This window comes from Embiotoca jacksoni, unplaced genomic scaffold, assembly GCF_022577435.1.
Source record: "Embiotoca jacksoni isolate LCO1_2020_lvr unplaced genomic scaffold, fEmbJac1.0.p SCAF_12, whole genome shotgun sequence".
In the NCBI taxonomy this organism is placed as follows: Eukaryota; Metazoa; Chordata; class Actinopteri; family Embiotocidae; genus Embiotoca; species Embiotoca jacksoni.
Genome location: NW_027185252.1, coordinates 5,459,713 through 5,472,500, shown reverse-complemented (window position 1 = coordinate 5,472,500; position 12,788 = coordinate 5,459,713). Strand labels below are relative to the sequence as shown.

The 12,788-nt window shown below is 38.7% G+C and overlaps 1 protein-coding gene across 1 annotated transcript in view; it reads left to right on the top strand.

Moving 5' to 3' along the window:
* arid5b (AT-rich interaction domain 5B) overlaps nucleotides 1-12,788 on the top strand; it is a 77,208-nt gene that overhangs the window by 25,390 nt on the left and 39,030 nt on the right. The window contains exon 4 of the mRNA XM_069144392.1: nucleotides 8,939-9,169. Within this exon, the coding sequence (XP_069000493.1) occupies nucleotides 8,939-9,169 (231 nt within the window). The remainder of the gene's footprint in view (nucleotides 1-8,938; nucleotides 9,170-12,788) is intronic.

The following is a 12,788-nucleotide window of genomic DNA, read 5'->3' as shown; positions in this document are numbered from 1 at the left end:
ATTATTCCATTTTTACTGCCTTTGAACAAAACAAACTGAGTGTGAGCGTGTGTGTGATCACTTTGCTGCTCCAATATAGGGATTTATTGATGTTGAATCCTCTGCGTGATTAATGCGATTTTGTTTACTGCACAGACTACGTTGCAATTAGCGAAATGTTCTCACACATTTTGTTTCATCCGAGATAGTGTAGTCATTCACAGATTGGATAAGCGATGAATCATGCAAATTCAATGATTTTATTTCATTGTTTTATGTAAGTCTCTCTTTGTAGGAAACACCAGGTTGGCTCTAGTGAAAATGTGACGGCCCCCACGCAACATTTCCATTCGGTGTCATTGACAGATGCTGCTCCCTCTTTATTTGGTCAGGTTTCAATAATATGAAACCAATAGCCAGATCGGGCGCCTGCTGTTGCTTATATGGCCCCCTCTCAGTGTCATGTCCCCTCATTGAAAAGTGAGAGAGAGGAGGTGTATGAATCAGAGATGTGTTATATATTATGAGAAGCGGCTAAATGGAAACAGGACAACCTCAGAGATCAATACGAAACACGGAAGAAGAGAGCCCTGCAGCATTGAGTGAGAATACCAAACAAGAACCTTCTTTTCCTCTTTTCTTCACCAATATATTACATTTTGTCTATTTCCTTAAAGCTTCTAGATTTGTTTTACATGTTACCACTGGAGTAAAAAACAAAACCAAAAGCAAAACATCAAATATAAAAGTGTCACTATTGGCTCTCTGTTACATGCCTCGCCATTTCTGTCCAACCCCACAAAAGCAGCAGGGGGATCCAGTAAATTCCTTGGCCGAGCAGATAATGTGGAAATGTTGACAACAGCAAATTTGAGCCGAGTGAGTGATTTAAGGACTACAGCGGGTGACAGAGAGCATGAGAGTAATGGTTTTCAGCTTTTCCCTGCTCATCTGTGACAAGAGAAATGAGCACACTTGCCTGAAAGATCTTGTCTGAGCTTGTGGGCAGTTGGAATATTTTTAAGCTTGGTTGACTGTAAATGACACAGTTTACATGAGTCACATTTGGTTTTTAATTAGCCAGCGCCGATCTGCTTTTAACTGTCAGCAGCCCTCATATTATTGCTAGTTTTTCTTCCCGACCTTCAAAGCAGCTACAGAAATTCTCCAATAAAAAAAGAATCTCAGAGATGTAGCAGTAGATCACCCTTTTTATTTTTCTGGTTTTGAAATTCAATGATATCAATGATGTTTCATCTAACATTGCAATAGCTATTCATTCAGCAGAGCAGCTGCTTCAACCTCAACTAATGAGTTTCATGTTGTATGCGGCATTTCTGAAATTTTGATTATGATGTGTAATTTATCATGCTCGTTATGAAAGAGAAACAGAAATTCTTCCTGTGGTGTAATTACACAAAATATTCTTTCATTCTTTCTGGTATAATAAAGTGTCAGAGCTTGTTCTCATCATACACACTTCTCTCATACAATGCGACTACACAGTGCAATCTCGAAAATGTATGTCATCAAAGGAAGAGCTGGCTCGCTGGAATATTTCCTCCACAAATATCGGATTGATCCTGTGTTGTTAAATACAATTTTGTCACATTTATATACTACAAATGTGCACATGGATTCCAGCATGTTGCTTTTACTATCTTGGCATAGATTTAGATCCTTATTTTTAGTGTACAGAGTGTCTCATGACAGCTACTGTAGCTAATGACTTTACCAGTCTGCTGTGGGCTGCAGTGTTGCTTACAGTGTCATACAGTCGTCTAATATTTCCCGTTTAACGTGGCTTTTAAGGACAGTGTTGTCGGATTTGCATGTTTTAACACATTAATAACTATGACTCTCTGCTGCACTGGACATCACAAGCATGTTCCTAAGCATGCAACACAAGCAAGTTTTAGATGTATTCCCTTCTTTTGAGGTGGTTTCATTCATTCATTTATCATTAATTACTCTGGTGATCATTTATACAATTAATTAAACAATTGTTTCATTTACAATATATACTTTTGTGCCCAAATCAAATTGCTTCGTTCGTCTGACTGAAAGATATTCAACCAGGGATATCCAAGACATTAAATAATGAGAAAAGCACCACATCTGAGAACTGATAGCAGTTGAGCGTGATTTGTATGTTGTGAAATGCAATGTGTTCAAGGGAAATTTGTGGTCCAAGATGTCTTAAGAAATAGGAATCAGTTGCAAGAAGTGTTAATGAGTAACTCTGAGAGGAAATTTTGGAAGAGAGATGGGAGGTAGACACAGATGTTACAAAAAGGAAAATATGTATTTCATCATCTTTAACTGAAAAGTTGCTGTTTAGCAGATAATTCTCTGATTACCTTGTTACATCAAATGCACCATCAAAGAAGAAATAGTTATGAAAACAGAACAATGGCCGCCTGGAATCAATACAATTAAATTAAGCGGAATGGCCCTTTAAGAAGAAAGTACTGCATCTTCTGTTCAGTTATTTTATTTCACTTTTAAATCAGAAGTATACAAATTTAAAAAAAAGGCTCTACACTGTAACTATTTGCTTTGTTCTTTCTTTGTGCTTTATTCCCTATCTCAGTTCACTTTCATTTGTGCTTCCTCTTTCTTATTACTGTAGTGGGTCATGTCAGGAGTATGGATTCCCAGACTGTTTCTTAATGGTCAGAAAAATACCTGAAAGGCTAATATGTTTCCATGAAATAGAAAACTAAAGAATGAATCATTGACGAATGTTATACTTCCTGACTGATGTCATTTCAAAGGTATTTCAGGCCACAAATGGGATTTGCAGTCAGACCATTTTAGATAATTGTCTTCCCAACATCAGCGGTTCAATGGCTCAAACCAAAACATACATTTTAATCAGTGATCCCGACCCTGTTGCACAAGCCGCTCAATAATTTCTGTACTCTTGCTGGAGTCATGCAGTGCCTGCGTTTGAAAATGTAAAAATCGGATTCATGTTTGCATTTTGATTTGCATATTACAAAAGTGTTTCTGTCATGCTGCTTTAATCTCGGGAATGTTAGTAAGATCAGCCCCATCTTGTTATCTCAAGACATGGTGAAACTCATCCATGCCTTTGTCAAGTCCTGGTTACATTATTGTAATACACTTTTTACTTGAGTAACTCAGTCATCCTTGAAGTGTCTACCGCTTGTTCCGCTGCCAGATAATAAGACTGTAGACACTTCCTAAAATCCTTCCTTCTTTTGCATCGGAACATTTTAGAATTGATTTTAAAAGTACTTTAACCACTATTTAGGCTGCATATTATTTTGCTGAAGGTGCCTTCAACTAGCGAGTATATTACTACCACTATTCTAAATATAAACAATAACCACAAGCCATAACAAAACTGATCAAGGCCTTTTAGCTGTCTGTCTAAACTCAAATCCAAAGTAAAACAAGCATTTCAGTTTGTGACTCCGAAACGAAGAACCCAGTTTACAGTATGATGCCAGAACTGCTGCATCTGTCAGTGCTTTTAAATCACAGTTTAAAATGTACACATGGCAGAGATTATTTATCTTCTTCACCCATTTGCAAATGTTGTAGGCACTTAAGAGCTTTCCATTTTCTATCCATCACACAGTCGCATCATGGAGGTGTCTGATAGGTTCCAAACTCATGCTGCAGTATGACGGCGGCCCCAAACATTATGTACAGCCAGAGTCATAAAGAAGTTCAGTGACAAAGTTTGTACAACACAAATTATAGGCACAGCTGCTGTGTTCAACCTGTATTGTGGGTTAATTTAATCAGACAATGTAGTGCTCAGAAAAGTTTACAACAACAGCCTGGTTCTCCCAAATAGAGATTTCACCTTCCTTTCTTCTCTCTTTCTCTAATTACACACAAAAAACTAGCTTTGGTGCATATGTATTCAATCAATGACAAATGAAATGAATAATTTAGATATACTTTTAAGGAATCAATCAATAATTATATGTATTTATTGTTTATATATCCACAAGTAGTAGAAATAGACGTGGCATGTAAGGAGATCTCAGAGTGGCTGGATTCAAGCAGTAACAGCAGGCATGTGGAAAATGGAGTCGCAGGGTTTTGTCAGATCACAGTGCACTTGTGAAGAGTGGCAGACGGAAAAAAGGCAGCCCAGACAGGTCGCTTTAAATTAAGGAGTACAGTCACTCATGACGTAAACGGTGATCGCAGATCGAAAACAACAATCAATCAGATCAGTACAAAAAAAAACCAACTCAAAATTCAAGCGGGATATGCCAAAACATTCCAACTTCCAATCCTCACCATGAGTTAAGCAGCAGAAACGCAACAATCCCTGTAATGCAGCTCGACAGTGTCTTTCATTAGGGCCCTCTCGGCTTGTAAACCCACATGTCTTTTATACTTCACTTTGTAACATGAGTTTTCTGTTATGAGTTGGAAGAGTGCAAGCCAAAGCTAAGATAACCCTGACGACATCACTATGGCATCATTAAGGTTATTTTCTCAGACGTTAGAAAGTTCCTTCAGACATAATACAACAGCTTATGTAGGAGTGAAGTCAAGTGTAATACATATAGTGCTCAATATAGTAGCCTATTTAAGTATTAGTATTCTTTTTCAGTTTACTGTATGTTGTAAAGGACTTGAATTTATTGACTACTGCACCGACTGAGTAGTTATAACGTCAGCTGTCCTGTAGAGCAGTTATGACCCTGACACTATTGTAGTTTATGAGGTCAGGAGCTTTACAGCGTGTTCTGAAAATAATCTGCCGCACCGCAGCTGTTTGATCAACATGCTATACTAGCACTAGGAAAGGGCAGACAGACAGAAAGAGAAAATAGAAAAGAGGTCCTGAGAGAGAGAAAGAAATTGCATAATGTTCTCACAATGTCTTCCAGCTCTCCAGCGATACAGCCGTAGCCCCAACCAATTAGAAAGCTTACATTAAGATAAGGACGTCCTTTATTTTGAAAGGTCGAGCTGTGAGAACAAAAGGAATTTTTAAAGTGTACATACACTCAATGTACATTACACGCACCAACACACACACACGCTCGCACACTGACATGCATACTTTACGACGCCTTTCTACAGTTATTAATGCCCTGCGGCTCTCTCTCCAAATTGAATCTAATCAAGTGAAATGCTGCGAGGGTCCTCGGGAGAAAGAGCAGGTCTGACGGTGACCGCTTACAATAAAATCCCTGACATTTGGAAACAAAGCCTGCTCTACCGCTGAGCTGTAATTTGGTACGACAAATGCTGCAATATTGGATAAATGTGTTTGTCCGCTGATTGATATGCATGCATGTATGCAAGAATACGCATGTTCATACATCTGTGGGCTTTGTGGCACTTTTGTGGCCGTCTGCATGTGTATTATATGTGTGTGTGTGTGTGTGTGTGTGTGTGTGTGTGTGTGTGTGTGTGTGTGTGTGTGTGTGTGTTTGCATGCGTGTGCTGGTTGAATGGTTATAATAATTTCTTTTGAAGTGGTCGTCATATTGGAGTACAGTGGAACTAATTACACTAATTGTTGGGAATGCAGCTGCTGTAAATATATTATGAATGGAGTCCTTCCTGTCCTGATTCTGCTACAATGATTTTTATCAGCCTCCAGCTCCATAAAATAACAACGAAAAGGGGGAAAATGCATTTTTTAAATCTCTTAAAATTGCCTGTCTTTAGGAAAGCAAGGCAAAAAGCTTGCTAGTTAGCCAGCCTTGAAATATTAACTTGCCAGCAGAAATTCCCATGAATGTCATGTCCAAGGGCTTTGTAAAAGCAGACAGGGCGGTGAATAATTCATATAAAAATCGTGTTTCAAACTGCCTGACTCTGCTTCATCAACTGTTGAACCGTGTAGTCGGCTTTGTAAGCTAGAAAAATATTAGCACTACACTTCAAACAACAGTCTATAGGAGTGAGTGAGTCTAAACATTGTGACATTCACTGGAGCTGCAGGAAAAAAATGCACATGCATAATATGCCTGTGTATTATGAGTGGCCCATTTCAGATCATTATGCAGTAATGTCCTTTGTCTTAACTGTGCTGAGGTCATGCATTGTTTAATTCTCATATAATCACCATAGTACAAGATAGGAAACGTAGTATGATCAGATATTTAGGTAATACACATGGGAGCATTTTACCAGGGATCCCTTATTTTTTTTTTTAATCACCTCACATTCATTTATCTTTTTTTTTTTTTTTATCATTTATCTTATTATGTTAGAACTGAAACTATTTGCCATTATTACTTTTTCAATAACCACTAATAACCCTGGAAGTCCGTTTTAAGCAAACATTCAGGGATTTCAGTCTCTCAGATGTTAAAATTTCTCTTCTGTGATGTCAAACACACAAATACATTTTGTTTTTTGACTGTCAGACAAATCAAAATATTTGAATATGTGTACTTTGGTTTTTCTAAATGGTAATTGTGCAATTTGTTTTGCTATTTTCTGACATTTCACATACCAAATGATCAATCAGTTTATGCAGAATATAATGGACAGATAGAAAAATCATACAAAAATAATCCTAATTTGCATCTCGAAATCATATCATGTGAAAGATCCAATTTATATCATATACATGTATCCTATACTTCTATACTTCTGCATGTTCAGATCATTTCTATTCACTGTTTTGATGGGTTATATTCAGGCCTGTTTTATAGAAATAGCTAATCAGATTTAGTCGAGTTTAGAGATCCTGTAAAGTAAGCTGATGGGAAACACCTATGTTGTCATTAAAAATAAGGAAATGTCTTTTACACCTTCAGTTTGGCTCATTTACAATATTTTTTTTCTCCAAAGTGCCTTACTTAGCCATCTGCTGCTGCTACAAAAACTAATAACTGAGCACGTAATTACTTATATTTCTGTTATGTGGGTGGTAGGAGATGAGTTCTGTTATAATTAAGCATAAAAACTGTCACTTTAATCACCACCAGTAAACTGAAACCTCAACAGTCAACTTCCTGTTGGTTGTGTAACAGCCACATATAGAGGAAGAAATCCTCTGAGAAGAAGTTTTATAGAAGCAAAGTATTTCAGATAATACTCTGCTGCTTCAGTTGGTGTGTTGAGGGGAAAATGTCATGGACACATAATACTATGAAATACAATTTCATTCCAGAACACTTTGTGTCAAGTCCTGGGTACGTATGTGGGAGGCTGTAGTAACTTTATTTTCCTGTACTAACTTTTCTTATCTCTGCGACACTCAGGTCTGCATTAAAATGACTTTGACACGATCATATCATTTCCGTTTTAACTGCTCAACAGTGACTTTATGGCATTTTTACTAGCCAGGGACAGCAGTCCCAGACTAAAATATCTGAAGGACTGTTTTGATGGACTGCCTTGAAACTTCATGCACACATTTATGCCCCCCTCAGGATGAATTGTGAAAACTTTGGTGATCCCTTAACATTCATATAGAACCATTAGCAGAAGTCCAAAAATCTATTTGTACTTGGGTTTATAACCAAATTCCTGCTGAACTAACTATACTCATCCTCAGCTCAACTAATTTGGTGAACGTGGTACCCATAATGCCTATCAAACATCAGCAGGTGGTCTTTGTGACTGACAGCAGGCTGAACTCAGTTTTTTTCTTACATGGTGTCAGTATAATATTAACAGTTTGATTGTCTATCTAGCTGGCTTTTATGGTAGTTTATTGTGCCAGCTCAGTCTGTACTTCCTGTCCCAAGGTTGTCCAAATAACGGAAGAGATTTCTTTGCCAGTTAGTTGTCACAGGTGATAATGCATTAGTCAAATTTACACGCTGTCTGTGGAATTACACAACCATATCAGATACGTCAGTGGGAAAGTCTGACTCTGAAGGGTAGCTTCACTTCTGCTGAGTGACACAGTGAATGTGCCAGTTGAACCAGAGGCCAGAGATCTTTAAGAAAAATGGAAAACTTGCTTCTAGGTGCAGAAATATCCTTTTTGTTTTTTTAAATTTTTTTTTGCAAACAGACTAACACATACTTGCAAACATGTATTCAGACCTGCCTTGTCTAAATTGCTCTGAGGATTTCCTACCTTGAACTCACTTGTTAAAAAAAAATAAACCGGGTCAATCCAAATAGCAAGCACCTAGAGTTGTTTTGACATTCCTCTTGACACCCCAGCAGCTATGCATGTCACGCATTTCAAACATGCTGCTAAACAACATTATATATTTGCACAGTGGAAATGAAAAGACGCGCTGTCAGTTTGGTGAAATGTATTATTACTACGAGGAAAGGATGTGAAACTTTCATGAAAGCTATTTAAAGTCACAATGAAACAGCAGTGTTAGAGCGTTGTGCTTCCTTAATGTGACGCGTTTCCTGATGAGATGGCGGGTTGCGACAGAGATGAATATGTGTTGTGTGTGTGTGAGACAGAAATCAAAACTACTGTTTGTTAGCGATCAAAACAGCAAAGATGTAGAATTTTCCAAGAATTATTAAAAATCAATTAAAATAAAATACATTTTTGGTGTTTCATAAAGCAATACATACATGTATAGTTTGCGTGTTGTTGCTGCTTTTACAAACTTATTTCCCTTCTTGGATTTATCATGAATCTGCCTGTGTCGTGTGCATTTCAGTAGGACAAACTTAAAATCTTAAAAGATCTCAAACTTCACAGCTAACCTTGGGCAATAAGGAGTGAAAGGCTCGTATCCACAGCACACTGGCTGTCGATATGCCAGAATATTTCAGTGTCCAAAAAATGATCTGAGAGAGAATAATTTTTTTTTTTTTTTAAACTTAACAGAAATAGGAGAGTGAATCTGTCCTGTAAAATTAAGTGCTGCCGTTTTCTACAACTCTTTGCAGAGCACTTGAAAAACAAGACGTCTCCTATTTCCCTCAGAAGTTTTCCCTGTTCAATGTCAAACTCAACGATATATAATCTCTGCGGACCTCCTAACTGTGTGTCTGTATTTTGTGTCTTTTTCAGGCCAGGAGGAGGATGGGCGGAAGGTTTTAGTCCTCAGTTACCCCCAGTATTGCCGCTGCCGCTCGGTTTTGGCCCGGCTCAGAGAGCAGCCATCCTCCCTGCTCATCGACCACACGGTGCTGGCGTTGGGCGGCATCGCCGCGTTGGGCGGGAGCACGAGGATCCTGTACTGCCGCGACACCTTTGAACACCCTGCCCTGCTACAGAACGAGAGCATCTGTGACGAGTTTGGTGAGTGTGGCAGCTGGAGATTTGATCGTAGCCTTGAGATAAGGTATCATATTTGTTCATCTGAAACGCCAACAGCTATTACAGTAGCAGTGCATGGTGATTGGAGTATTTCACGTTGCCCAGAGTAACATCAAACTCGTCACGTCCTGATCTCTGAGTGGAAGCATGCTGTTAAAATGCATTGTCACACCACAGTTCATCTCAAACTTCCAATTATGTCAGTTTGGTTACCCAGTCCATTTGTTCAAGTCTGCTTTTAGTGGAAAATTGACATTTTGAGCCAAGTAATTTAGTTCCATTGTGTTGAAAACCCAGAAAATGTACTTGAGCCCATTTAAAATTCTAATTTCTAATTTCTAATGAAAACCATAGACGGGTGAAACCAAATACAGCTGCAGTCCTGTGAAACACTCTATCGCCACAACAGCATTTCATGAGCTGAGAAAAACAGCTCTGATTTCTGATGATGCATTTTACATGTCAAAGTGAAGTCACCTGAGTCGCTTGTTGACGGAGGTTGAAGAATGCGAGTTTGAAAATGAGGTGTGGAGCTGGAAAGAAGTGAACTTATGCAACTCATGCAAGCTGCTTAACACTGCATTAGCTGCTATTAGCATGACACACCAGATTTTCTAAACTGTCAGTGGCTGGAATGCATTGTGAGTAATGTGGGTAATGTGGGCAACAGGTCTTATCAAGGAAGAGGATGTCTGGAATATAGACAAAGAAGAGAATACCAGTGGTTGTGCTACAGCAATTTTAAAACTTTTTTCTGTCCATGATGAATCTGAGTGTAATATGAGAACGTTAAATTGGTTAAATCTTTTAATTGATCTGTTGATTTATATAAAATGAAAATAATCCCTCAGTTTTGTTTCTCAGAAATTTTAAATCCCTAAATTTGGAGATACTTTTCACAAGCTTTGAAAAACAACCAGAATGAAAAAGAAAACTCAATATGTTTTCGGCATTTGGCTTTGAATTAAATAAATGTAATAAGACCCAGAAAACAGAAACATTTATTCCCATATTTGTTGTTTATTTCCAGTTATGAAGATCACTGTGCCACATTTTACTTAACCGTGATTTGTATTTTAGTGGAGATCAACAGTTAGTGTGCTGATGCCTCATATCAGACATCGCTCCTTTGTTTATGTCTTCTATTTGTCCTTTTTACTAAATGATCTAAATTGAACATGCTTTTGATTAATGCTAATTAGGACAAAAAGACCATTCTAATATTATATTTTAATTTAGTCTGAGTTTGTTTGTCCCTGGAGCGGTCTTTCTGCTTAAGAACACAAGTGACTGCTGTTCAAACATCCTCATCAGTCACACCTATGAAAAGCATTCTGTGGTGCCGGTGAGGAGTTTTGAAGTGCCGGAACATGTCTGTTTGCCATTCGCTGTGCTTTCCCCGCCACTCATGAATCCACGCATTTTATTAACCCCGCGCTAGTCTAAAACAAAGGGATACCGTGATTCATCCCCCTTTATATTTCCTCTGCTCGTCAGCTCAGCGGGCTGTTGTGCAGCGTCACTTTGACATTCACAGTAACGGCTCCGATGGTCAAAAGTCATTGTTTTTCTTTTCCTGTTAAATTTGCCAGTAGGTAATTGCATTTTAAGAGAGCAGCAGAGGTGAGACCAGAAGGGAGAACGTTTTTAGGCATAGGAAAATAAGTTATGAATAGTAACGTTAACATCCTGTGGCTGCTGTTGCTCATTCACTTGGCTCAATAATGCCATTCCTCTGTGAGCCACATTTAAGTTAAAGGTTTATTTTCATAGCCTTAGGGGATTCTATTTTTTTTTTTTTTTACTAAGATTTTTAATGTTATTCACATGAAGGTTTACGAGGTTTGAAGCAGAGTTTTATTTGTGCTTGAATTGCTGCTTGGGGACGTGATTGTGATTTGTTTCAAAACAGCAGAGCTAAGTAATTTATATCTGTCAGGCAGGTGAACTAATTCCTCCGGGGCATCTTACTTATAGGCACAAACACGCACATGAATGTTTGCACATATGCACTCGGAAACATACACAGCTGCTGAGTAAAGTGAAAACAGCCATAACGCCATATTAAATCGACCTTTATTAGGATAAATACCAGCACTGTGGACACTTAAGAAGCAATACTGCGCAGCTGTGAAATATTAAAAAGTTTGAAATTGATCTGGGGAACAATTTTAGGACTTTCTTCTGTGCTTCCCTCAATGCTAATTCTGACCTTTTGGATTCATCCAAATCTGCTGTGGCTGCCGTAATAGCTGTCCGTCCTGTCTAGGCTAATTCATGAAAGTGTGTCAGGCTACCTCAGGGGGTAGAGAAGTCGAGAGGGCTCAGGCAAAAAAAAAAAAAAAAAGTGGCATTGCAGAGTTTCAGCGAGCCTGAAACTCTGTTGGTGGAGTATTGTGTGAAATGTAGTCATCAGATGAAAACTTGGTGCTGAAATAGTCTATTCTTGGAAGCCTGGTTACAGATTCAGGACAGCACCACAGTAGTCGCATTTACAGCATAATCATGTTGATATTTATCATTTAATAGGCAGCACATGTTGATTCATTTGATCGTTTGTGCTCTTATTGTAATTTTTCTGTCTTTCAGGAGATGAGTAATGACTCATCAGCGTGTTTTGGCTTGGTATGTGTTTGCTCTGACTTTACTCGATGAGCGTTCCTGGTTTGTTAGTGCTCTATCTGACTCAATCTATATTCATGTTCCTTCACCCGCGTCAGCACCAGTGTCCGTGCATTTGAACCAGCTCGAGCAAAACTGCGGTTGCGTCAGTCACCAGATCTTTTAGTCCTGTGATCCATATTCATGTTCAGCATCGCCTGTCACCCTTGCAGCCGCTTTCCTCACGGGGAATGACACAGTTTTTGTTTATAATTATCATGCCTTCTCTGCCAACGTGGATTGATTATACCCGTGCTACTTGTGTCCCCGATTTAATTTCTTGCCAGGAGGAATGTACTATTACCAGGGCACAGTCGTACCACAGGAAATATACTGTAAGTTGTTCAGTAGACCTCGCTGGTACAAATAGGTTTTACGTACCGGGTGTACATCGACATACTGAATGAAATACAATCTCTTATATAGAACCTTAGAATAACGACGGTGTCACACACTGCCCTGTAATAATATTGGCATTACTGAGGCTCCTCTGCTGTGGGAAAAAGCCAGAAATAGTTTGAGTGGGCCAGACCTTTGCAGCGCTGAATGACAGATGACAAGGTTCAGGTTTTTGTTATTAAATGTCACGATTCTGTTGAGTGTTGCTCACATTAATTTGGCAGGGAATACTGTATGTGCTACAAAGCAATAACATAAACATTCGTAAGCTCGACCTCGAGGTGGTGTACATGAAATGTTTAGACAAGATGGCTGTCCGTTAAGGAAAACATTATGGGCAGCATTTTTCTAATTTTTTTTTCCTCTCCTGATTCTGAATATGCTCCCAAACTGCTGACCTTCCTCCACCCTCCCCTTCAGAAACCTAACACTCGTTGTGTGCTTAAATCAACAGTATTTTGAAAGTTAGTGAGGCAATCATGTTTGAGGCAAAGCAGTTGAGAAGAGCGACTCTCCTCCTCCTCCTCCTCCTCCTCTTGCT